The sequence below is a fragment of the Cibotium barometz genome, chromosome 32, assembly GCF_041138505.1.
Source record: "Cibotium barometz isolate CiBa-2024 chromosome 32, ASM4113850v1, whole genome shotgun sequence".
NCBI lineage: Eukaryota > Viridiplantae > Streptophyta > Polypodiopsida > Cyatheales > Cibotiaceae > Cibotium > Cibotium barometz.
In genome coordinates, this window is record NC_141077.1 from 49,137,004 (window position 1) to 49,163,353 (window position 26,350).

Consider the following 26,350-nt stretch of genomic DNA (forward strand, 5'->3'; position numbering starts at 1 on the left):
TGATGTGTTTATATGTTGTTGTCGTGTCCTGTCATGATGTTTCAATCAATTTTTGTGAACGCTCATCTGTGAAAATCAAACAATTAATGACATCAAGATGTTTTTCGAGCTGATTTTAAGTTTTATCTTCTTGATGTGTTTATATGTTGTTGTTGTGTCCTGTCATGATGTTTCAATCAATTTTTGTGAACGCTCGTCTGCCACCGCCCGTCCGACTTTGGCTCGACTCGACGGGCCGATTTCTCCCGCGTATGGCCCCAGAAGGGTATATCAGCTCTGCGGGGTGCGCCGGGGCCGGGGGGGGCCGGTGGTCGCTCCGTGGAGCCTGTGTGCCACGGAGCGACTTTTGGCTGTTTGACCAGGCCACGGAGCGACCACCGGCCCCCCCCCCTCGGCCCCGGCGCACCCCGCAGAGCTGATATACCCTTCTAGGGCCATACGCGGGAGAAATCGGCCCATCGAGTTGAGCCAAAGTCGGACGGGCGGTGGCAGACGAGCATTCACATGAGGTCGAATGTACATAGCGACAACAATTACATGCAAAAGACTACAATTACCTTGACAAGACAATCACTTGCAATAGAAAATAACTTTTTTGAAAATAGACATGGTTTTTCATTAATCAAATTGAGATTACAAAACACGGTTTGTTGCATTACAAGGCTTCCCCTATCTAGTGAAAGAGAGCTTCCTCTCCACGGATACGCCTAGCTAGATGAAGATCAGATGGCTTCAAAGTGACACGTTTTGCATGCACCATGCACAAAACCGCGTCTTGGAAAAGAGAAACCAAAATATCCTCGGCACCTTGTTGCAGAGCGCCTAGTGCCGCCGCTTGCACACGATTGACATCCCGGCGCTGGTCGTGGATAATCTCTTTGACGAGACGCCCAAAAGGTGCCTTTGGAATAATTGGTGTGCAGGTCTTTTGATATTTGCGAATTTCTCTAAGGGCAACTGTCCCTGGTCTCCACCTTTGCTTCTTCTGCGTTGTTGGGGGCGGTGGTGCTTGCGCGTGGCGAGTCCAAGTTGGCGTGTCATTTTTAAACTTCTGTCGCCGCTGCTCTTGGAAGTTATCGGAAGGGGGTTCTGTGCGTTTAGGAATGGTTTTCCCCTTCTTAGCCTTTGCAGGTGCTGGAGTTTTCTTTGCCTTTGCAGATGGAGTCTTCGGAGCTGCTCTCTGCTCTGCCTCCTTCCTTACTCGCTCCTCTTCATCTTTTCTGTCTTTTTCCTCACAAAGCCTCCGTGTGTTTGCTGCCCTGGCTTCTCGTTCAAGCTTCTGTCTCTTATTTTCTACTTCCTCAGCTGAGAGTTTTCTCTTTCCTTTACCAAGTGCACGAGCCAAGACTCTGTCTAGCATTGCATTGACAATCCTATTGCTCGGTAGGTGCTCCCTTTCTACTGTGTCTTCATTTCTCCTCTTTGTATATTTTGCTCGAAGACTTTGTATAGCCGCTTCCAAAATTGTGTCATCTTCGTATCCGGCCATTCGCAGGTCAGCAACAAATCCGTGAGCTTTTCTGTTAAGCCAATCCTCCTCCGCAGCAAAGAATGCTAATCTTCTCTTGTTGCTTGCGGCGGCCTGAGCTTCTTCTATAGCCTTCTTATCTGCCTCCGCCTTCCTAACTGCCTCGTCTTCTTCCTCCTTCTTGGCAGCCTCATCCTCCTGTGCTTTCTTTGCTGCCTCGTCCTCTTGAGTTCTGACGGTCTCTTCGGCTTCTTTTCTTGCTCTCTCAGCTACCTCCATGTCCTCTGCTTCTTTGTGTAATCTCTTCGCTTCTTGGCATTCTTGGGCTTCTTGGGCCTCTCGCTCAAGCCCCACACGCTCAGCTTCCAGATCTACTTGGGCTTGTGGGTAAATGTTTGGGATTGCAGTTCTATGTGCCACCGGTAAGGGCCCAAGGTCTTTGAAAATGTCATCCTACGTATTGGAGGGAGGATCATTTGGGGGCTCCATGTGCGTGAGATATTAGTGCACGAGCGAGAGAGAGAGAGAGAGAGCGTGCGAGAGAGTCAAGGGGAGAGGAAGAGAGAGAGCTCACAAGTCAAGACTTTTAAAAATGACTATAAAGCTCACTGATATTTATAGGGGGCCAAAATTACAAAAAAGTCAATTTACAAAATGAACGCGCCAAAAAGTGGCGAACAAGAATTATTGGGTGGGTAACCACACACGGCCATTTCTTAGTCGACCACTGTGCCATTGCCTCGCTCTTTCACGTGCCATTGATGCATTGCACCCTTCTCTTTCGCCTTGCACCTAACACCTTCATGATTTTGCGCCTCAAAGACAAATTTCCGGCTCGCTTTTGGGCCTTTCTCCCAGTAAGTGCACGGTAAAACCAATTGAACATTTCCTGAAATGCATTGCTGCGAACCTTGCCACCACCATGACCCGTGTTCTTAAAATAGGCCGCCTTGGCTTGGTAATGTGATCGTTCCATGCCTTGGTTGCTCCAGAGTGCAAGAGACCCATATTCATCTAGAAAGAAGGAACTGTGCGCATAGAGAATATGCATGTAGTGTGTTATATGAGTTTCCCACCAAGCATCGATCATTTCTTCTGTGAATCTGTCAATCGAAGTCTTGAATAAAGCTATCTCTGCTTCATCAAGATACGGGCGCCCAAGAAGCCTCATCATCTCATCACAAGCTTCCCACACATGTGCACGCTTCAATCCTAGTGTCGCCTCATTGCCTCGATAGGTTGTTACATCACAAATCTGCTTCCATAATTCAAAATGTGTATGGCTTTGAGCCTCACCATAGTTTGAGAGCAGGTGTCTTGCTTTTGCACCACCCATACATATCTTATTAGGGTTATCTTGGGTACTTGATGGGTTTTTGCGATCCTTAGAGAGGGTGACAGCACCTGCGTGAAGCCCCACGGATGATAAAACAACTTCAAGCTCTTGGATGCCCTGTTCTCGCCGTGACTCTGGCTCCATGTTCCAAGCATACTTGATGTGGAGCATCAACAATTTGTCCAGAATTCTAAGTCTTGCGTGCAAGGTACACACATGTACTCGCGACAGTGGAATTGAAAGAATAGGGTTCCAAGTAGCATCCTCCTCTGCGCGAGATGGTGCCTTGCTTTGATTGCAGCTCATAATTCCATTGAGCCAGATGTGCATACCCTTCCCTTTTTGTAATTGATTTGAGCCCTTTGCACTTGCCTGCTTACGACCTTTCACCTTGGTTGCTTGTTTGGCCTTCCCCACTGTGACACTTGGCATCCTTGGATGACAACAAAAGATGCATGGAAACAAAGTGTTAGCACCGCTTTTAGTTCCCAACATGCATTTGAGGGTCTTGAGATCACCACCAAGGTGCCACTCTATTTCAAAGTGACCAGTGCTGCCAGGCACATGCAAGACTTCACCATTTGATTGCCTGTGTATCACTCCTTGAATACCTGTACGGGTGAAGTACCACCTCAGACTGTCATGGTCCTCGTGCGGAAGGGTCCATGCCGCCTGCCACCATATGTTCTTCTCAGACTGCACTCCAAAGTAACCTTGCTTGCGTCGCTTTATGTGCAAGTTATTCTCCGCATCACCTGTTTCATCTTCGCCGTCTAAGCTCTTTCGCTTCAATGCCCTGCTCATGAGTGTCAGACTTGTACGTTCCACCCTTTGGCCCTTTACAACCTGACATTCATCCAATTTGAGGACAAATATAGCCTTTCCATCCGTCTCCTCTAATGTCATATCATAAAACTGAATCATAGCTCGTTGAAGCGCCTCCACCTCGACGTAAACATTGTTAAACTTGTTGTAAGCAAAATCTTTTGAATTTGACATTGGCATGCTACCATCCACCCATCTGTAGAGCCGCCTATCAAGTCGGCAATATTGTTGTTTGCTGACTTCCTTGCCATAACTATACTGTATGGTGTTGGAAGTATAGATCGTGTCATTCCTTTGCCTCGTAGATGTGCTGTGATGCAAGTATACAAAGCCCTGTATCCCTTATCACTGATACCTGCTGTGTCGCACACAGTGAGCATGTCAATGGGACTGACAATCTGCTCGAATTCCTTGAGAAAATACTTTTGAATCCTGTCACGCAACGCACCATTTACTGGATTGGTTATCATATTGATTACTTTCTGCTCTGGAATAATGTGCTCAAGGATAGACTCCTCAGTATTGGAACAACCTAATATTACTTTAGCACATTCCCTGGACATCACATAGTTCAGAGTCAATGACATAACTATATGAAAAAGGAATGTAATGCTAGTTTTGAAGCTGTGATTACCTTGTTTGACGCACACGTCGCTTGCGAGCCCCCCCATCTTTGGAAAGAAGACTCAGAGGCTTGCGCTTTCGCTGCCTTGCATTATATCCCACGGGGAGGTGAGTGAAATGATCGACACGTCGGCGAAGGTTCCGAGTTGAGTTTCGAAGACGGAGATAGTTCTCTATAGCTCGATCCCTCCTTTCCACACCTTTATCAAGCTTCATCTTCTGCTCTGCATCCTCCTTCTCTAGATCCTTGAATCGAGCCAGCATATGTTCCTTTGTGACCATGAAAGTTGACGCACATTCTTCCTTTTCTGCCTTGCATAATTTTAGAAGCTTCCTGAGGTGATTTTGATTTGAGAGTTCCTGCAAGTACAGAGAATAGAGCCTCTGACAGTACCCTAAGAAACCATTATAACCATCACCCAAGAAGCGTACGACCTGCGTGATATTACGAAAAGGGGGAGGTGCACCAGTCTGTGGATCAAGGGGATAAATGCTTCCATCAGTCCAAAGATCAATGGCTTTTGCACCTTGAAGTCGTAGCACCTCAGCAGGAATACATCCCTTCGTTCGATTACTTCGCATTGTGGCATACTCCTCGTCTAAGTCCACATGCAAGCGAAACTTTGATTGCTTGTTGGTGATGTCCCGTAGAGCCATTGTACCTAGCAAATGGAGATGGAGATGTAGATGGATACAGAGATGGAAATGTGGATGGTGATGGAGATGGAGATGTAGATGGATACAGAGATGGAAATGTAGATGGAGATGGAGATGTAGATGGATACAGAGATGGAAATGTGGATGGTGATGGAGATGATGGAGATGGAGGATGGAGGTGGAGGATGGAAATGTGGATGGTGATGGAGGAGATGAAGATGGAGATGGTGATGGAGATGGAGGTGGAGGAGATGCAGATGGATATAGAGAAATGGAGGCCTTGAGGAGATAGATATGGAGAGCTTGCTAGTGATGGAGATGGAGAGCTTCAGCTTGCAAGGATGTGTAGATCTGTACCTTCACAGGAGGGGATGGTGAGCTCTTCCATGAGAGCTGGTGGAGAGGATGATAGATATGGAGAGCTTGCTAGTGATGGAGATGGAGAGCTTCAGCTTGCAAGGATGTGTAGATCTGTACCTTCACAAGAGGGGATGGTGAGCTCTTCCATGAGAGCTGGTGGAGAGGATGATGGAGTAGGAGGTCCAGATCTGCAGGCCATGGCTCCTAGAGAGAGAAAAAGAAGCCCTTACCCAAGTAAAACACCCTAAACGCGTTTTAGAGAGAGAGTGTAGAGAGAGAGTGGGATCTGCAGCACCTCCAAAAAGGGAGGGAACAAAGTGACGAAAATTTTCAAACATTCTTTGTGAAAGGTACTTCACTACAAGACAAAAAGGCAGTTAGGTCCATATTCCTTCCCAAGGACAGAAGATCTAATGATTAGATTACCTTTAGGCCTATTTTCTTTTTTGTAGAAAAGGAAAAATGCATTTTCAGGCCTAGGCCACTAGCTTGGCCAAAGCTTGATTAGCATTTTAAGCATTTCACTAAGTGTCCAAATAAAAGGGCCCAAGAAGACCCCAAACAAGTCCTAATGAGGTGCCAGGGGCCTTGGTCAGCCCGAAGGGTATGACACAGTATGCGTAAGTTCCCCATTCTGTCACAAAGGTTGTTTTATGTTGATCCTTAGGGTCGATCAACACTTGAAGAATCCATCAAGGAAGGTGTAGGCTTCCTTTCCTACCACTCGTTTGAGCACATGATGAAGGGTAAGGGATAATGATCTCGTATGGTGGTGCCATTGACCTTTTTGAGATCCACACACACTCTTACCTTCCCATTCTTTTTGGGCACTATCACTATGGGTGATACCCATTCTGTGTACTCTATTTCATAGATGAATCTAACATCAATGAGTCTCAATTTACACATGTGCTTGTTGTCATCTATGTAGATGACCTGATCATTACGGGGGACCTTGATGCAGAGATCTTTGATGTAAAGATCTTTCTTAGAGAGAAGTTTGAGATGAAGGATTTGGGGGAGCTCAGATATTTCTTGGGCATTGAGGTGATTAGGTCACCACATGGTATTGGATTATTGTATGGCTTGGACATGTTGTCCAAGTATGGTATGATAGGCTATAAGCCTATCTCAATGCCATTAGATCAGAATGGCTAGTTGAGTGTAGATTCAAGAGAGATTTTGGAGGATCCTATTATGTATAGGCACATAGTAGGAAGCTTGATCTACATGACGATCACCAGGCCGGATTTGAGCTATGCTATTGGGTTGGTGAGTCAGTTTATGCAGGTTCCACGGAAGCCGCATTTGGATGCATTGAGACGTATATTGAGGTATGTGAGGTCTACTTTGCATTGTGGATTATTTTATGAAACTGGGACAAAAATATGTGTACATGGGGGCACAGATGCTGATTGGGCTGGTAGTATCTCAGATAGAAGATCTACTAGTTGCTTCATGTTTTCTTTGGGGAGTGCTATTGTGACTTGGAGCAGTGCAAGAAGCAACCTATGGTTGCTCTATATCAAGTACAGAGGCCGAGTACAAAGGTGCTGCTATGGCAGCATGTGAGGTAGCTTGGTTGAGAATGCTACTTGCAGATTTGGGTCTATCAATGGATAGATAAGTTGTCGTTTTTCGTGACAACATTAGCAGTATACAGTTGGCCAAGAACCCAGTTTTTGTGACAATGTGGATAGACAAGTTGTCATTTTTTTGTGACAACATTAGCAATATACAGTTGGACAAGAACCCAATTTTTCATGCTCGCATGAAGCATATAGAGGTACACTATCATTTTGTCACAGAGAGAAGGTTTTGGCAGGAGACATTGACCTTGTTTATGTCAGCATAAGGATCAGGTAGCTGACATCTTCACCAAAGCATTGGGTACAGAGAAGCTCCACAGATTCACGGCTTTGCTTGGTGTACATGAGATGGAGTTGAGCTCGAGGGGGAGTGTTGAGATATCGAGCTCATCTAGTGAGGCAGTGGACACTGATGACCCTCTTGGAGGATAGGCCCCACACTTACACCAGTAGCATGGTTGGTGAGATCATGGGTGATATGCGGCCAGTGGGATGATAGGCTGTGTGAAAGCCATTCTAGAGACTGGCATAGTTATAGCACTAGCTCATTTAGTTGGGTTCACACTATAGAGAACCCTAGTATGTATTTGGTTGAGTACCTTTTCATATGTGTGTACTCTTATCTTTGTATATGGTGTGTTGAGTGTTGAGTGAAGAAGAAGCACTCACTTCAGGCATGTTTACATTGAATGTAAACATTCTGCCCACTCTGTTTCCTTTTGCAACCAACTTGCACTTGTCTTTAAAGTCTTCAACATAACAACCATAGGATCAAACCGAACCTGTAAACCCTGCTCAATCATCTGGCCAACTGAAACCAGATTCTTTGTTATGTTCGGAACATGAAGTACATCTGCAAGGTACTTCACTTTGCCATCTTGCATAGATAATGGCACATCTCCAACATGGGCAATCGGATGAGCAATGTCATCCTCCTGTTTTCACAAAACCTGGTCTTTCAAGGTTTTTCATCTCCTTGAACCACTCCCCATGACTTGTCATGTGGTTCGAAGCACCTGAATCAACGTACCATACATCATCTTTATGTGCTGCTTCAACATTTTCAAACATGGCATTAATGACATGCTGCATAACAAACAACCTTTCATTATCCTCATTGTTTCTGCTCGAGGATGCATAGTTGTTTTGTTGCAATTTTCCATTTTGCATGTTAGTCTGCTTCTTATAACAGTTTGTCTGCTTCTTATAACAATCTGCCTACACATGTCCAGGCTTACCATAATAAAAGCACGTGTATCATTATACTGCCTTTGCCAATTTCCATGACCTCTTTGACTCCCCTTGACTCTGAATTGGCCTCTTCCACCTACGTGTTGTTGTTGTTGTGAATTTTGGGATTGTTGTTGCTGGCCATAATTCTGATTACCTGTTCGGCCACCTCCTTGACCGTGTCCACGGCCTCCTCTACCTCGTCCTCTTCTTGAACTTGTGTAGAAGGCCTGTTGCTCTAAACTGTTTTTGTTTTGTGAAGACTGTTGGTCTTCACCCAAGCTCTTACCAATCCTTGCACTCTTTCACATCTGCAGTAGTCGGATATCTCCTGTGTCTCTTCATGTTCACCTTCTATGTAGTCCCAATACCCTTTCCCATCTCAGGAAATTCGTCAACCTGAACCTCCAAGCATGGAAGTTATTCTTATCAAGCTTCTCAGCAACAATTTGGTTTATGCCATCATTTGACATCTTGCCAGACACACAAATTTACCAGAACATCACTCTGGTTTGTCCTGCACAAAATTGTTGTATTTTCTGCAGTGGTATTGTAGTACACTCAAATGTCACAACCAATGACCTCAATGTGCATACATACACCAATGGCAACTGTTTGACCTCCTTGTTGCAGCACACACAGTGTCTGCACACAGCCAATTTGTCTTCCTGCAGTTCTTAAAATAGAGTTCTGCAGAGAATCGATGACTTACCTCGCAGTGCTCAAAATCGCTTGCTTTTCTGAAAAACGGAGGTCCTGACGCGCTCGAAACATGTTTTCGACCCAAAAAATGTTGTTCGATAGAACCCTATATCTGCCCTATAGCTTTACTCCCGTGAAGAAAGCTCTTCAATCAGAGATCGTTTGCCGGTGCCTCCCGTAGAGCTCTTACCCTTGTAGTTGCCAACACAAATAGGGAAGAGTAGTTGAAGCTCTTACCCTTGTATCACTTCCTGTGCTTCTCTTGCTTGCAGCTCAGCCCTTAGCATGAACCAAGCTCTCATACCATGAAAAGATGTAGGGGAGAAGAGAGCTTAAGCTCTTGCAAGCACACACACACACACTCACAAAACCCTAAAAGAGAGACACAAGGTGAGAGGCTGAAAATCTTCTTCTTCTTCACTCAACACTCAACACACCATATACAAAGATAAGAGTATACACATGAAAAGGTACTCAACCAAATACATACTAGGGTTCTCTATAGTGTGAACCCAACTAAAATAAGAGTACACACAAAGATAAGAGTACACACCATATACAAAGATAAGAGTACACACATATGAAAAGGTACTCAACCAAATACATACTAGGGTTCTCTATAGTGTGAACCCAACTAAATGAGCTGGCACTATAACTATGCCAGTCTCTAGAATGGCTATCACATAGCCTGTCATCCCACTGGCTGCATATCACCCATGATCTCACCAACCATGCTAGTGGTGTAAGTGTGGGACCTATCCCCCAGGTCATCAGTGTCCACCACCTCACTAGATGAGCTTGATATCTCAACACACTGCACATTATGGTCTTCTTTATGAGCATGGTAAAGGCTTAGATGTATACGGCTACACAAATGCAGATTAGGCACGTAGCTCTTATGACAAGAGATCTACTAGTGGTTATGCCTTTACATTTGGGAGTATCGTGGTGGTGAGTTGGAGTAGCAAGAAGAAACCCACTGTTGCTTTATCCAGTACTACATAGGCTGATACAGAGGAGCAATCATAGCTGCATGTGAAGGATTATGGTTAAAGAAACTCCTGGTTGATTTGGGTGAGCCTATTGAGGGTAAGGTTTTCATACACTGTGACAACATGAGCAGCATACAGTTGGCCAATAATCAAGTTTTTCATGCACGGACCAAACATATAGAGATCTACTATCACTTTGTTAGGGAGAAAGTGTTGTATGGTACAATGGACTTGAAGTATGTGAAGATTGAAGAGCAGGTTGATGATATATTTACAAAGCCACACTTGGGAGAGAGAAGTTTGAGTACTTCCATACCATGTTGGGAGTACATGCGATGAGCTTGCAGGGAATGTTGATACCCTAAGCTCATCTTCATCTATGGCTGTACATCATGAGCTTGAGAGGGGCTGTTGAGATTACAAGCTCGATGATAGTTAGATCGAGGCATGATATGTGCTGGCATCGTAGACAGTAGCATGTGTGTGACAATAAATGGCTACATCTAGCTGGCCACAATGTGTGGACATTCGATAGGGTTATTTAGTGTGTGAACATAGCACATGTAGTGTGTGGTGTGTAGTCTTCTTCTATTATTCTTCTTCTATTATGCATTGTGTGAGAGTGGATATGGATTCCCTCTATGGTTAGGGTTACATAAATCTATTAGGGTTTTCTCTCATTTGTGTGTGCTCTCTCATTATCTATATTTTATCAAACTTTATTCCTTTCCTTCATGAAATACACCCACACTTTGCTCATGTGGTCATCAATGAATGTACATAGTACCTACAGCCACCCATGGACATAGTTTTTGCACAACCCCATACATTTGAATGCACAACATCTAGTACATTCTTGCTCACATTTCTGTCATTAGGAAATACATGCTTTGTTTGCTTTCTAAATTGATATTCTTCTTATACTTTTTGCATACCATCAACCTTAAACTTAGGCATACCTATCAAAGTTTCTTTAGTCTACATAAAATTCCTTCTTTGCACATTTACATGCCCAATTCTCTTGTGCCAAATGTCTATATCTGAAACAACTCCCAAATCCTATTTATGCAAACATTGCAGCTTTCACTTCAGGCATATTTACATCTAGTGTAAACATTTTTCCCACTCTATTGCCTTTTGCAACCAGCCTACACTTGTCTTTAAAGTCTTCGACATAACAATGATCAGGGTTAAAGTGCAACTACAAACCCTACTAAATCATCTGGCCAACTGAGACTTGATTCTTTGTAATATTTGGAACGTGAGGTACATCTACAAGATACTTCACCTTACCATTCTACATAGACAATGGAACATTTCCCACATGGGCAATTAGATGCATAGTATCATCCCTTGTTTCAACAACACTTGACTTTTTAGGATTTTTCATATCTTTGAACTACTTGCCATGACTGGTCATGTGGTTTGAAGCACCTAAATCCACATACCATACATCATCATTGTATGCGGATACATCATTTTTTGACACAGCATTAAGCACATGTTGTATATAACAAACAACCTTTCATTGTTCTCATTACTTTAGCTAGAGGACACATATTTATTTTGCTGCACTTTTCCACTTCTCATGTCATTTTGCTTCTTATAGCAAGCTGCCTACACATGCCTAGATTTTCCACAATAAAACCATCCTCATGTATGATTTTGTTGCCTTTTCCAATTTCCACTACCTCTTTGACTCCCCCTGCCTCTAAACTAGCCTCTTATATATGTGTGTTGTGATTCATGGGACTGTTGTTTTGCTAACTATAATTTTGATTACCTGTTCAGCCACCACCTTGGCCATGGCCTCGGCCTCTACCTTGTCCTCTACCTGCACTTGTGTAGAAGGCATGTTTCTTTGAATTGCCTTTGTTTTGTGAAGACTGGTCTTCACCCAAACTCTTTTCTTCAATGTGATCACCTTTGACATCAGATATATAAAGTTGGGAATGTTCTCTCAAGTCTGAATAGACGTCTTAAATGCCTTTTATTGTGGCCCGAGACCATGTAGACATACTTCACTCTTATCATCATCCTCAACAGAAACACCAATAGATGTAAGGGATTCCACAATGCCATTGATCTTCAAGGAATAATCATTCATAAACATGTTTTTCTTCTCGTCAGTATAAAGCTCATTCTTCAATTGAATCTTTTGTGCCTTGGTGTTAGTTTCATACAGCTTCACCAAGGTGTCCCATTCCTCCTTGGGTGCTTGGCATCCTGTATATGCCCAATCATGGTGTCCTGTATGAAAGCCAATACATGACTTTCCTTGCTCCTTGATTCCAATCCTTGTATTCTTTTACATCTATAGTAGTCGGATTAATCTTAGGTATCTCTGGTGTCTCCTCATGTTCACATTCAATGTAGTCCTAATAGCCTTTTCCCATCAAAAAAATTATTAATCTAAACCTTCCAGCATGGAAGTTTTTCTTATCAAGCTTCTCTGTAATAATTTGGTTAATTCCATCATTCGACATCTTGTCTCTGAGTGTTGCAAACAAGATGTGGAATGATAAAATTAACTAGATTGTTGCAAAAAAGCTTGACAAGAAAAACTTCCATGCTTGGAGATTTAGATTAATAAATTTCTTGATGGGAAAAGGCTATTGGGACTACATTGAGAAGGTGAACATGAGGAGGCACCAGAGATTCATCTAGCTACTACCAGATGTAAACGAATACAAGGAGCAAGAAAAGTCATGCATTGGCTTTCTATTAGTATACACGACACCATGATTGGGCATATACATGATGCCAAGTCACCCAAGGAGGCATGGGACATCTTGGTGAAGTTGTATGAAAGTAACACCAAGGCACGAAAGATTCAGTTAAAGAATGAGTTTCATACTATGGAGAAGAAAAACATGTCTGTGAATGAGTATGCCTTGAAGATCAAGGGCATTGTGGAATCCCTCTCATCTATTGGTGTTTCTATTGATGATGATAAGGTGGAATTATGCCTACTTGGTCTTGAGCCACAATACAAGACATTCAAGACGTCTATTCAGACTCAAGAGAACATTCCAAACTTTATAAATTTGGTGTGAATGCTGATCATTGAAGAAACGAGTTTAGGTGAAGACCATTCTTCATAAAACAAAGGCACAAGTGCAAGTAGAGGACGTGGTAGAGGCTAAGGACGTGGCCAAGGTGGTGGCTGAACAAGTAATCAAAATTATGGCCAGCAACAACAATCTCATAAATCATAACAACACATAGGTGGAAGAGGCTAGTTTAGAGAGGCAGGGGGAGTCAAAGAGGTCGTGGAAATTGGCAAAGGGAGAAAAATGATACGTGTTTGTTTTTATTATGGAAAATCTAGGCATGTGTAGGCAGATTGCTATAAGAAACAAAATGACATGAGAAGTGGAAAAGTGCAACAAAATAATTATGCATCCTCTAGTCGAAGTAATGAGGACAATGAAAGGTTGTTTGTTATGTGACGTGCTTAATGTTGTGTCGTAAAAAATGATGTATTTGCATGCAATGATGATGTATGGTATGTGGATTTAGGTTCTTCGAACCACATGACCAGTCATGGTGAGTGGTTCAAGGATATGAAAAATCTTGAAAAGCCAGGTTTTGTTAAAATAGGGGATGATACTACTCATCCAATTATCCATGTTGGAGATGTGCCATTGTCTATGCAGGATGGTAACCTTGAAGTACCTTGCAGATATACTTCATGTTCCGCGAATATTACAAATAATCTGGTTTCTATTGGCAAATGATTGAGCAGGGTTTGTAGGTGTGGTTTAACCCCGATGGTTGTTGTGTAGAAGACTTTAAAGATAAGTGCAGGGGTTGGTTGCAAAAGGGAATAGAGTGGGAAGAATATTTACACTGAAAATAAATATGTATGAAGTGAGTTTTGCAATGTTTGCAAATGGATCCAAAGTTATTGCAGACATTTGGCATAAAAGAATTGGTCATGTAAATGTGTAGAGAATGAAGTCTATGTAGACGAAGGAAATTGTGATAGGACTACCTAAGTTTAAGGTTTATGGTATGCAAAAAGTATGTGAAGCATGTGAATTTGGAAAGCAGACAAAGCATGTATTTCCACATGACACAATTGTGAGCAGGAATGTACTAGATGTTGTGCATTCAGATGTATGGGAACCTACAAAAACTACATCCATGGGTGGTTGCACGTATTATGTAACATTCATTGATGACCACAAGAGGAAAGTGTGGGTGTATTTCATGTAGGATAAGAGTGAAGTTTTCACTCATTTTAAAAACTCCAGAGTGAGCTGAAAAGCAATCAAGGAAGCATGTGAAGTGTCTAAGGTTATATGGAGGGGGAGAGTACTTCTCCAATGCGTTCTCTAATTTCTTGTGCAAGGATGGCATTCAGAGAGACAGTTTACATGTAGATACAATCGGCAAAAAAATGGACTTGCTGAGCAAAAAGAGATAGCATGAGCATTGATGACATAGAAAATATGCCGCATAGGTATTGGGATGACACCATTTTTACAATAGTTTATATCATGAACAAGACTTCTACTGTAACCATACATGATGTAATGCCAGCGGAGAAATTCAGTAGTAAGAAACCTGATTTGTCTCACTTTAAAGTTTTGGATGTATTGCCTATGTGCATGTGCTACATTATTTGCATACAAAGTTGGATCCAAAGGCTAAAAAATGTGTGTTTATTGGATACTCCCTTGAGTAAAAGGGTGTAAGGTCCCTCCCAAGCCACGTATGTATGTGTCTCTTTTAATATAGATTTCAAGAAGAAAAGAGAGTGCACTTAGAGAAGAGTGAGACAATAAGGCTAGAAATATTAGGAAAGTGTTAGAATAAAAATATTAGCTCCAAAAATCCGAAAAGAAATAAGAACATAAGAATAGTTCTATTAAGAGATAAGTATCCCCAAAAATAGAATTTCAAATTTAGGTGATAAGAGGTTATATTTAGAGTACTTTTATACATTTAGAGTCCATGCATACTAAAAATATGGAAAAACAACGCGTTTCTAAAGATGATGCATTTGTGGCTATATACAGACGTTCTTACCTATTTTGCCCACTGTGAGGTGAAAAAAAGAAAGAAAAGCCTGCCTCTATAGCCCTTCCACCTCGCAAACTTGGAATACACACACGAACGGGGGCACCACCAGCCACCGGCTGGAACACTCTCTCAACATTCACCACCCAACCCACGCCAGACAGACAGCATAAACAGGGGCACCATAAACCAAAGTAAACACCCAGCTTTATATTCCCAGATCAAAACATTTCATACAAGCTTCTCCCGACACAGAAGCCTTACTCACACAACTCACAAACAAAACACTCAGGCCTGTCAGCCGAGGATACACCACATCCCTGATCACCACATAACCACTCGTCTGCCTGCTGTACCAACCACACCAGAATGAACCCGGCCACTCTCGCTCCAGAAGGCGCCCACACCAGCTAACCCTCGAGTCCTCTGCAGCCCATCACTTCTGCATGTGTCGTCAGCAGCAGCTACACCATCATCTCTCTCTCAATCTCTGTGCTGATCCTCTGTCAGCTTGCAACAAACCCAGGCAGCTTATCCGCCTTGCTACCGGCCCACCACCAAGCAGCAACACCCGTCTCTACCTCTTCTTCACTCGGCACCCACTCTGTCCTCTGTCCTGTCTTCTAGGCGGCCCACACCAGCCACCTTGTCTCCTGCAGCTTATCTGCTCCCCTTGTCCTAGCTAGCAGCTCCCTTTGATGCCAGCACCCACTTCTTTCCCACAGGCAGCGCCCCACCAGCCTCTGCCTTCGAACACCAGCAGCTCAAACAACAACACCTCTTCACACGGCTGCGCCCTCTCTACCAGTCCTCGCTGCTTTTCACACTTCTCTTCTTCCTATATCAACCACGCCTCTGCAAGGCGGCCCACAAGCTTTCAGCTCTCTGCGCTGTCAACCAGCTTTGCTTTCTTTGCTAGTTCCTCTTCATACGGCTGCGTTCCAACCACGCCAGCCCACCACCAACCTCACAGCATTTCATACTCACCCGCACACGGGGAGACTCCCATACTACCTCTGCTGCAGCTCACCAGACGACGGCCAACACTGCTGCGCTCCACTTCTTCCCTTGGCTTGGCTTGCAGAGCTGCGCCTCTGAGCCCCTCCAGCAAAGCGACCCCCAGAAGCCCCCCATTCAAAACAACGCGGCCACTTCTCTTTTTCTCTCGCCAGCTCGCCTTCGCGCCTCCACGGCTGCTTCTAGAGTATACGTTGGCAGCGCTTCAGCGCTCCACGCCAACTTTGCTTTTTTGGCCATTAATTATTATATATATTTTATTTCACCTAAGATGGCCACCCTCACCTTTTCACACTCATATGCCCATGGCCTTGGCCCCATCACAATCTCCACACACCTCTCTCTCTCAAGGCAACATCGGCCCCTTCATATTTATTTGCCCATCATGCCATACCTTCAACACAAACCGGCTAGTGCCCATGCATCCTTTGGACGCGCACACACTTCATGACGACCAAGCGGCTGATATCACCTCCGTCTGACCTCTCACCAGACAAGCCGGCAACAAGCTCAACACCCAACTGTTCACCCTGAACACCTGAAGACGCATTTCAATGCAAATCCTTCACAACTGCCATGCACACCGTATATACACGAGCAAAAAGACCACTCAGATTTTAGCCTGACACCCACGCTGGCTTGTAGACGAGATGCCTTCCCATTCTTTTGACTGGTTAAATGACCATATTCTGAGTTTTTATCAGAAAGTTATGGCCAAAACAATTTGCTGTTTTTGTCAGGGTCTCTACATAGAGAAAACTCTGAGAAGGTAGCAAGTAGTCTCAAGGTAATCCTAGAGCTTGAGATGTATATATCCCTTCATTCTTATCTATTATCTTAGAAAAGAAGCTTAGATTGCTATGATCTTTTTGGAGAAAGAGACCAAAACTCCATAGCTTTTATTTTAGAGAAAGAATAGTATGCTGTAGTCCTGTAAGAGGAGACTATTTAGCCATAGACCTTAGAAAGAGAGAAGAGTCACACTACGAGTAAGAGGAGATAAAGCTTGGAGATGATTGGATGATTTCAATCGTAAGAAAAGGTATTAGAAGACTCTATTCTCATATATCAAGTTCTAAAGCTCTTGTTAACTAGCAAAGGCAACGATAAACGACAAATTTCTATAAGGTATATACATATTTTGTTTTTCAATTATATATCATTCTTAGGGGTTGAGGTATGGCCTCGGCTTCTCTATTGATTGTTACAGTGATCTATTTGATTGATTTACCATTTAAAGTTTGTATTCTTTTAAACAACAGCATATGCCTTAATAAAGAATGTCTTATTGCAATCTCAAGTTGAAATGCTAAAATCTATGTGAAAAGGATTGTTTTCTTAAGAATAGTCCTATGTCTTAGTGAGTAAATGGATTGCTATCTTGGTTAAATTAAGGTACAGGTACAACTCTCCCTGCCTTAACGCTACCACGTTCTTGTGCTTGTATAGCTGGACGGCGGAGACGTTAGTAAGGCCCGGAGTTGGCCCATGGTATCCCTCATACCATTGGGAGAATGAGGTTTGCCGATTGAGGCGAGTGATTGTGATGCTGCCTAGTTCTGAGGGCCCAGGCTAGTGCGGTGAATTAGCCCACCCTAGTGCGCAGACATCCCTCTGAGGGATGGGAGGATCGAGCGATGGAGCCTGAGAGGGCGACAGGCCGGCTTGAGTCCTCGCCAGCGGTCGACGATGAGGTGTATGGTCCCATAGGGTTTTGCCCAGCATGTAGAGGCTGGAAGGCCGAATTCTAGATCATCGGCGGTATAAAGGAAAAGAATAAGAGCCGGTTGGCTTGGATAAAATTGATTCATGTATAAACTGTTCTTTTAAATCTTGTCTTGGCATTATTGTATTGTGGAAAAAGGCTGTTTTAACAAACCTTGTGAAAAGGGCCGTAATTAAGGAACATGTTTACTTATGTCAAACAGTGTGGTAGGATTAATTAGAAAACAAATTGAAGCGTGAGTAGGGTGGAAAGTGGGAGGATGGAATGCCCCGATGGCACCATCCTACGGATAGGTGGACCCGATTAGTCGGGTAGCTTTCCAACATATTAAGTGAAAGCCCTACGTTAGATAAATAGGTTCTCGAAAAATTATATTCTAGAAGACTAGGCCAGCGGTGGCTGTGCCTTGCATGGATGAGGAAGAAAGCGTTGTCTCTAGGAATGAAGACTGGTAGTTGCCCAATTTATGATCAATTACCTTATGGGTGATTTGATTTTTTTGAAGACCACATTCCCCCTACGGGATAGAATTAGGTCTTACCTATGAATCATATCCTTGAATCTCTGTATGGTCAAGGTGTCGATGAGTAGAAAATTTTCTCCAAGTTAAGACTTAGTGGACTATGTTAAGTGTTTCCCCCATTTTAGAAGGGAGGAACCTTACAAGTGGTATCAGAGCCGATCTTAGTTCCTAGGATTTGTTTTTCAAAGGTTAACTATCAAGGGATTAAAACAAGTGATTTTTTATCATATGAGGACGAATCAATCATCTCTACTGGCCATAGAAGTGATTTGGATATCCTCACATGTTGAGACAATCATCCTATGAAATTGTGCTTATATCTTGGGGGTGCACACACAAGATATTTGTACAGTAAATTTGAGAAATAAGATTAGGGAGGAAACCTTTTGTGAGGAAAACATAGGGTGATCAAATTAAGAAACTAGTGAGAGACTGAATGACTAGAAAGATAGACGGAAACTTGTTTAGAGAAATTTTTAGGATATATCTCATTAACTTGTATATTATAAATTATTAAGATCATACTCCATTAAGATTTGAATAGTTGATGTGTGAATGCCATCCATTGGATGCTTTACACTAGGACAATCATCCAAGATCTTGAACCCATCTCAGACAAACATGGGTCTCAGATGTGTAAATCCTAGAGGATCATGCTCTTAGATGTGTTAATCCCAAGATACTAGATGTGTAATTTTCACAAAACTAATAATCTCAGATGTGTCAATCCTGATAATCTTTGGATGTGTCAATCCCAAGGCACCAGATGTGTAATTCTCAAAAAAATGAAGATCTTAGATGTATTAATCCTGAGTGCCTTCAAATGTGGTGCTATGATAAGTATTAAATTGATAGTTTTGAACTTTTAATGGATACAATGAAGATCTCAGATGTATTAATCCTCACTGCCTTCAAATGTGGTGCTATGATAAGTATTAAATTGATAGTTTTGAACTTTTAATGGATACAATGAAAGAAGCAAGCTCACCCTTGCTCGCATCTAAAAATCGTAAGAAATGCCAAATTAGTTGGAAGCATTGTTGTCAATCTAACCATTGGAGCTAGAAAGTTAGAAGCATTGTTGTCAATCTAACCACTGGAGCTAGAATCAGTTTATGAGATGCCATGAAAGTACACCTTCGTGAAAGGTTTTGTCCTCTAGGATTTTGAGAGAGTAAAATGAACGAATTTTTGGAGCTAATCCAAGAAGGAAAGACCCTAAAAGAATACCACCAAACTTTTGTTAAACTTCTCCGATCTACTCCAGAGATGGATGAGGTAACTCTTCTCCATATTCATTTGGAAGCTTAATCTACCTTTGAATAACCTCATCAAGAATGTAAAAACATCCTCTATTTCAGAAGCTATAATTATAACCAGAGACTATGATAAAGTTTTATATATATATATATAGAAAGTGTCGAGAAGGTTAATTAAGAAGAGGTCTCCTAATTCAAGAGGAATGTCAAGCCCGCCCCTGGCTACAAGGAATCATAAGCTAGAGCAAAAATTAGGTCAAGAAATAGAGATAGCAGGGTTAAAGATAATCAAATTCAACAAGTATTTCTATGAGTAAATAGAAGAGGATTGGTGCAAGATTTATGTGAAGTAATGTGCATGATGAATAGAGGTATTCTACAAGACGATACTAAGATTATGAAATTGCTATCATAGGTTAGATTGCGTAAAGGATTGATTCCTTTATGTTTTTCCATGATAATTTGTTAAGTACCATATTACATGGGGGTACAGAGTAAGGAATTCGAAGGTTCATAGAATTTGAGAGATATATGGATGCATGAACTTAGGATAATAAGGCCAATTAACTTTAAAATAATAGACCTTTTAGAGGCACAACAAAATGAGCCAAGCACATAAAATAAATGACTCTTTAAGAATAATATTTAGATAAAAGAAGATGGAGACACCACTTTGAAAGAGATAGGAGGATTTACTTAGAGACTACCCCAGCTCACGAGATGAGGACATCTCGAATCTTTTAAGTGGGGAAGATTGTAAGGTCCCTCCCAAGTCACGTATGTATGTGTCTCTTTTAATATAGATTTCAAGAAGAAAAGAGAGTGAACTTAGAGAAAAGTGAGATAATAAGGCTAGAAATATTAGGAAAGTGTTAGAATAAAAATATTAGCTCCAAAAATCCTAAAAGAAATAAGAACATAAGAATAGTTCTATTAAGAGATAAGTATCCCCAAAAATAGAATTTCAAATTTAGGTGATAAGAGGTCATATTTGAGTACTTTTATACATTTAGAGTCCATGCATACTAAAAATATGGAAAAACAACGCGTTTCTAAAGATGGCGTGTTTGTGGCTATATACAGACGTTTTTGCCTGTTCTGCCCACGCTGGCTTGTAGACAAGATGCCTTCCAATTCTTTTGACTGGTTATATGACCATATTCTGAGTTTTTATCAGAGAGTTATGGCCAAAACAATTTGCTGTTTCTGTCAGGGTCTCTACATAGAGAAAACTCTGAGAAGGTAGCAAGTAGTCTCAAGGTAATCCTAGAGCTTAAGATGTATATATCCCTTCGTTCTTATCTATTATCTTAGAAAAGAAGCTTAGATTGCTATGATCTTTTTGGAGGAAGAGACCAAAACTCCATAGCTTTTATTTTAGAGAAAGAATAGTATGCTATAGTCCTCTAAGAGGAGGCTATTTAGCCATAGACCTTAGAAAGAGAGAAGAGTCACACTACGAGTAAGAGGAGATAAAGCTTGTAGATGATTGGATGATTTCAATCGTAAGAAGAGGTATTAGAAGACTCTATTCTCATATATCAAGTTCTAAAGCTCTTGTTAACGAGCAAAGGCAACGATAAACAACAAATTTCTATAAGGTATATACATATTTTGTTTTTCAATTATATATCATTCTTAGGGGTTGAGGTATGGCCCCGGCTTCTCTATTGATTGTTATAGTGATCTATTTGATTGATTTACCATTTAAAGTTTGTATTCTTTTAAACAACAGCATATGCCTTAATAAAGAATGTCTTATTGCAATCTCAAGTTGAAATGCTAAAATCTTTGTGAAAAGGATTGTTTTCTTAAGAATAGTCCTATGGCTTAGTGAGTAAATGGATTGCTATCTTGGTTAAATTAAGATACAGGTACAACTCTCCCTGCCTTGACGCTGCCACGTTCTTGTGCTTATATAGCCGGACGGCGGAGACGTTAGTAAGGCCCGGAGTTGGCCCATGGTATCCCTCATACCATTGGGAGAATGAGGTTTGCTGATTGAGGCGAGTGATTGTGATGCTGCCTAGTTCTGAGGGCCCAGGCTAGTGCGGTGAATTAGCCCACCCTAGTGCGCAGACATCCCTCTAAGGGGCAGGAGGATCGAGCGATGGAGCCTGAGAGGGTGACAGGCCGGCTTGAGTCCTCGCCAGTGGCTGACGATGAGGTGTATGGTCCCGTAGTATGTCGAATGTATTGTGTGTGCCTTCTATCACAAAAAGTTTTGGCCTCAGTTGGTCAAATGGTGGAACAGGGATTACAGGTTCATTTCAACGAGCATGGTTGCTTTGTTGAGGAGTTCAAAAATGGATGTAGAGTCATTGTGCCAAAGGCAAGAAAGAAGGCAGGTTGTTTAAGCTAGATGTTGGGATTCCTGAGTTGAAATCAGCCATGTTCTCTAAAAGCCGAAATGTGGTACAGGACATTGATATGTGGCATAAGAGAATTGGACATGTGAATATACAAAGGTTAAAGAACATGCAGGCAAGAGGCATTGTTAGTGGGCTGCCTAGATTCAAGTATGATGGGAATATGCATGTTTGTGAAGCCTGTCAGTTTGGAAAGCAGGCAAGGTTGCGGTTTCCTAGAGAAGGCAACATGAGTAGCAAGCCACTTGAGATAGTACATAGTGATGGATGGGGTCCTACACAAAACCCATCCATTAAAGGCAGTTTATATTATGTGACATTCATTGATGATTTGAGCAGAATGACATGGATTTACTTTCTCAGAGAGAAAAGTGAAGTGTTGGGAAAGTTTATGGATTTCAAAGCTTTTGTTGCAGAGAAGCAATATGGTTCTTGGATAAAGTGTTTGAGGACAGATGGAGGTGGTGAATACACCTCACATGTTTTTGAGCATTTCTTGAGAAAGCATGGCATAAGAAGGCAATTAACTTGCAGGTATACACCTCAGCAAAATGGTGTTGCTGAGAGAAAGAATAGAGTCATTTGTGAAGTGGCCAGGGCGATGCTCAATGAAAAGAGCATGCCAGATTATTATTGGGCAGAAGCATGTGCCACTGCAGTGTATATACTGAATAAGACACCTACAGTAGCCATACATGGAAGTATGCCAGAGATGCGGCTTATAGGTTTTAGGCTAGACATTGGACACCTCAAAGTATGGTTGCATAGCTTATGTACATGTGCCTGACGAGAGAAGGAGGAAGTTGGATCCTAAGGCAGAAAATGTTGAGATATCGAGCTCGTCTAGTGAGGCGGTCGCCACCACTGATGACCCGCCTGGGGGATAGGCCCCACACTTACACCACTGGCATGGTTGGTGAGATCTTGGGTGATATGCGGCCAGTGGGATGACAGGCTGTGTGACAGCCATTCTAGAGACTGGCATAGTTATAGCGCCAGCTTATTTAGTCGGGTTCACACTATAGAGAACCCGTGTATGTATTTGGTTGAGTACCTTTCATATTGTGTTTACTCTTATTCTTGTATATGGTGTGTTGAGTGTTGAGTGTTGAGTAGAGAAGAAGAAGATTTTCAGCCTCTCACCTTGTGTGTTCTCTATTAGGGTTTTGTGTGTGTGTGTGTGAGCTTGCAAGAGCTCAAGCTCTCTTCCCCCCTGCATCTTTTCATGGTATCAAAGCCTGGTTCGTGCTAAGGGGGCTGAGCTGCAAGCAAGAGAACCACAGGAAGCGGTACGAGGGTAAGAGCTGCAACTACTCTTCCCCATTTGTGTTGGTGACTACACCCTTGTCGGGAGCTCTACGGGAGGCACCGGCAACGATCTCTGATTGAGAAGCTTTCTTCGCGGGAGTAAAGCTATTGGGCAACTATACTATCCTATCGGACTATATTTTTTGGGCCAAAAACGCGTTTCGGGCGCGTCTGGACCTCCGTTTTTCAAAAAACAGGCGATTTCGAGCACTGCGGGTAAGTCATCGATTCTCTGCAGAACTCTGTTTTAAGAACTGCAGGAAGACAGATTGATTGTGCAAACACTATGGGTGCTGCAAAAAGGTCTACAGTTGCCATTGGGTGTATGTATGCACATTGAAGTCACTGGTTGTGACATTTGAGAGTACTACAGTATCGCTGTGCAAAAAATACAGCAGTTTGTGCAGAAAAACTAGAGTGCAGTTTCTGGTAAAATTGTGTGTTTGGCAAGATGTCAAATGATGGGATAACTCATATTGTGGCTGAGAAGCTTGACAAGAATAACTTCCATGCTTGGAGGTTCAGGTTGACGAATTTCCTGATGGGAAAAGGCTATTGGGACTACATAGAAGGTGAGCATGAAGAGGCACCAGAGATACCGGATATAAATCCAACTGCTGCAGATGTGAAAGAGTTTAAAGACTGGAACCAAAGAGCCAGGAAGGTTATGTATTGGCTCTCCATTAGTATACAGGACACCATGATTGGGCACATTCAGGATGCCAAGTCCCCCAAGGAGGCGTGGGACACCTTGGTAAAGCTTTATGAAACAAATACCAAGGCACGTAAGATACAGTTGAAGAATGAACATACTGTGGAGAAAAAGAGCATGTCTGTGAATGACTATGCATTGAAGATAAAGGGTATTGTGGAATCCCTTGCATCTATTGGTGTGTCAGTAGATGATGATGACAAGGTGGAAGTCTGTCTACGTGGTCTCGGCCCACAATACAAGGCGTTCAAGACGTTCATTCAGACTCAAGAAAACATTCCTAACTTTACAGATTTGGTGTCTATGCTGATTATTGAAGAGAAGAACTTGGGTGAAGACCAACAGTCTTCACAAAGCAACAGGCCTTCTACACGAGTTCAGGAAGAGGACGAGGTAGAGGAGGCCGTGGACGCGGTCAAGGAGGTGGCCGAACAGGTAATCAGAATTATGGCCAGCAGAGCAGTAGCAACAACAGTCCCAGAATCAACAACAACAACAACAACATGCAGGTGGAAGAGGCAAATTCAGAGGCAGGGGGAGTCAAAGAGGCCGTGGAAATTGGCAAAGGCAATATAATGATGCACATGCATGCTATTATTGTGGTAAGCCTGGACATGTGCAGTCAGAATGTTATAAGAAGCAGGCTGACATGCAAAATGGGAAAGTGCAGCAAAATAACTATGCATCCTCAAGCAGAAATAATGAGGATAATGAAAGGTTGTTTGTTATGCAGCATGTTGTGAATGCCATGTCTGAAAATGTTGATGCAGCACAAAAAGATAATGTATGGTATGTGGATTCAGGCGCTTCGAACCACATGACGAGTCATGGGGAGTGGTTCAAGGAGATGAAAAACCCAGAAAGACTTGGTTTTGTGGAAACAGGGGATGACACTGCTCATCCAATTGTCCACATTGGAGATGTGACATTGTCTATGCAGGATGGCAAAGTGAAGTACCTTGCAGCAGATGTACTTCATGTACCGAACATAACAAAGAATCTGGTTTCAGTTGGCCAGATGATTGAGCAAGGTTTGCAGGTTCGGTTTAACCCTGATGGGTGTTATGTTGAAGACTTTAAAGACAAGTGCAGGTTGGTTGCAAAAGGCAACAGAGTGGGTAGAATGTTTACGTTGGATGTAGACATGCCTGAGATGAGTGCTGCGATGTTTGCAAATGGTTCAGGAGTTGTTGCAAACACAAACATATGGCATAAAAGAATTGGACATGTAAATGTGCAGAGATTGAAGTCTATGCAGACAAAAGGAATTGTGACAGGGCTGCCAAAATTTAAAGTGGAAGGTATGCAGAAAATATGTGAAGCATGCCAATTTGGGAAGCAAACAAAGCATGTGTTTCCACGTAACAGATATGTGAGCAGAAATGCACTAGATGTTGTGCATTCAGATGTATGGGGTCCTACGAAGACCATATCTATGGGAGGCTGCAGGTACTATGTGACTTTCATTGATGACCACACAAGGACAGTGTGGGTATATTTCATGAAGGAGAAGAGTGAGGTGTTCACTCACTTTCAGAATTTCAGAGTTTTGGTTGAAAAGCAAACAGGGAAATATGTAAAGTGCCTAAGGTCAAATGGAGGGGGAGAGTACTTCTCCAATGAGTTCTCTAAATTTTTGAAGAAGAATGGTATTCGGAGACAGTTTACATGCAGATACACTCCGCAGCAAAATGGAGTTGCTGAGCGAAAAAACAGGCACATTACTGAGATTGCACGAGCATTGATGGAAGAGAAGAATATGCCGCATTGCTATTGGGCTGAGGTTGTTTCTACAGCAATATACATCATGAACAGGACTTCAACTGCAGCCATACATGATGTAACTCCAGAGGAGAGGTTTACTGGCAGAAAACCAGATTTGTCTCATCTGAAAGTCTTTGGATGCATTGCATATGTGCATGTGCCAGATGAGCTGAGAACTAAGCTGGATCCGAAAGCTGAAAAATGTGTGTTTATTGGATATTCCCTTGAGCAAAAGGGATACAGGTGTTATAACCCTACTACACGTGAGTTGAGAGTAAGCAGGGATGTTGTCTTTGATGAGATGAGCAGCTGGTATGCTGCTGAAAAAGAAGCTGTTGGGGCTGATGTGAGTGGAAGTGTGGTTGCACAGAATGCAGGTCAGCAATCACAGTCTTTGAGTGGACCAGGAGAGTCCTCATCTAGTGGGTCTGTTGATAGACCATGGAGTGGCAGGCTGCGTCATAACACCAGTCCTGCAAATGTGATTAGTACATCACGTAAAGGAAAAGAGAAAGTGGTTGAGCCCCTTGGTATGCCTAACATTTCTGCAGGGCATTCTCATGTTGATGGAGAGTCTAGTGGCTCAGATATGAGCCTTGATGAGGAGCTTGGGATCCCAGCTATGAGAACACCTGGTGTAAAGAAGGCTATGGAGGCCATGAATGAAAAGCTGCGAAGATCAGGGAGAGTGAAGAACCCTGTGCAGAGATTTACATATGATGGTTATGTGGCACATCACTATGCATATATGGCAAAGGTTGTGCAGGTTGTAGAGCCCACATGCATGAGGCTGTTGGAAATGTGTGTTGGGAGAAAGCTATGGATGAGGAGATGGATGCACTATATGGAAATTAAACTTGG

The 26,350-nt window shown here is 42.6% G+C and overlaps 1 protein-coding gene across 1 annotated transcript in view; it reads right to left on the minus strand.

Moving 5' to 3' along the window:
- Positions 1-15,688: 15,688 nt before the first annotated feature.
- Positions 15,689-26,350, minus strand: part of LOC147620296 (uncharacterized) — a 29,013-nt gene continuing 18,351 nt past the window's right edge. Inside the window, exons 2-4 of the mRNA XM_086772615.1 lie at positions 16,273-16,366; positions 15,842-16,010; positions 15,689-15,745 (exon numbers count right to left, since the gene is read on the minus strand). Coding sequence (XP_086628741.1) covers positions 15,689-15,745; positions 15,842-16,010; positions 16,273-16,366 — 320 coding nt within the window. The remainder of the gene's footprint in view (positions 15,746-15,841; positions 16,011-16,272; positions 16,367-26,350) is intronic.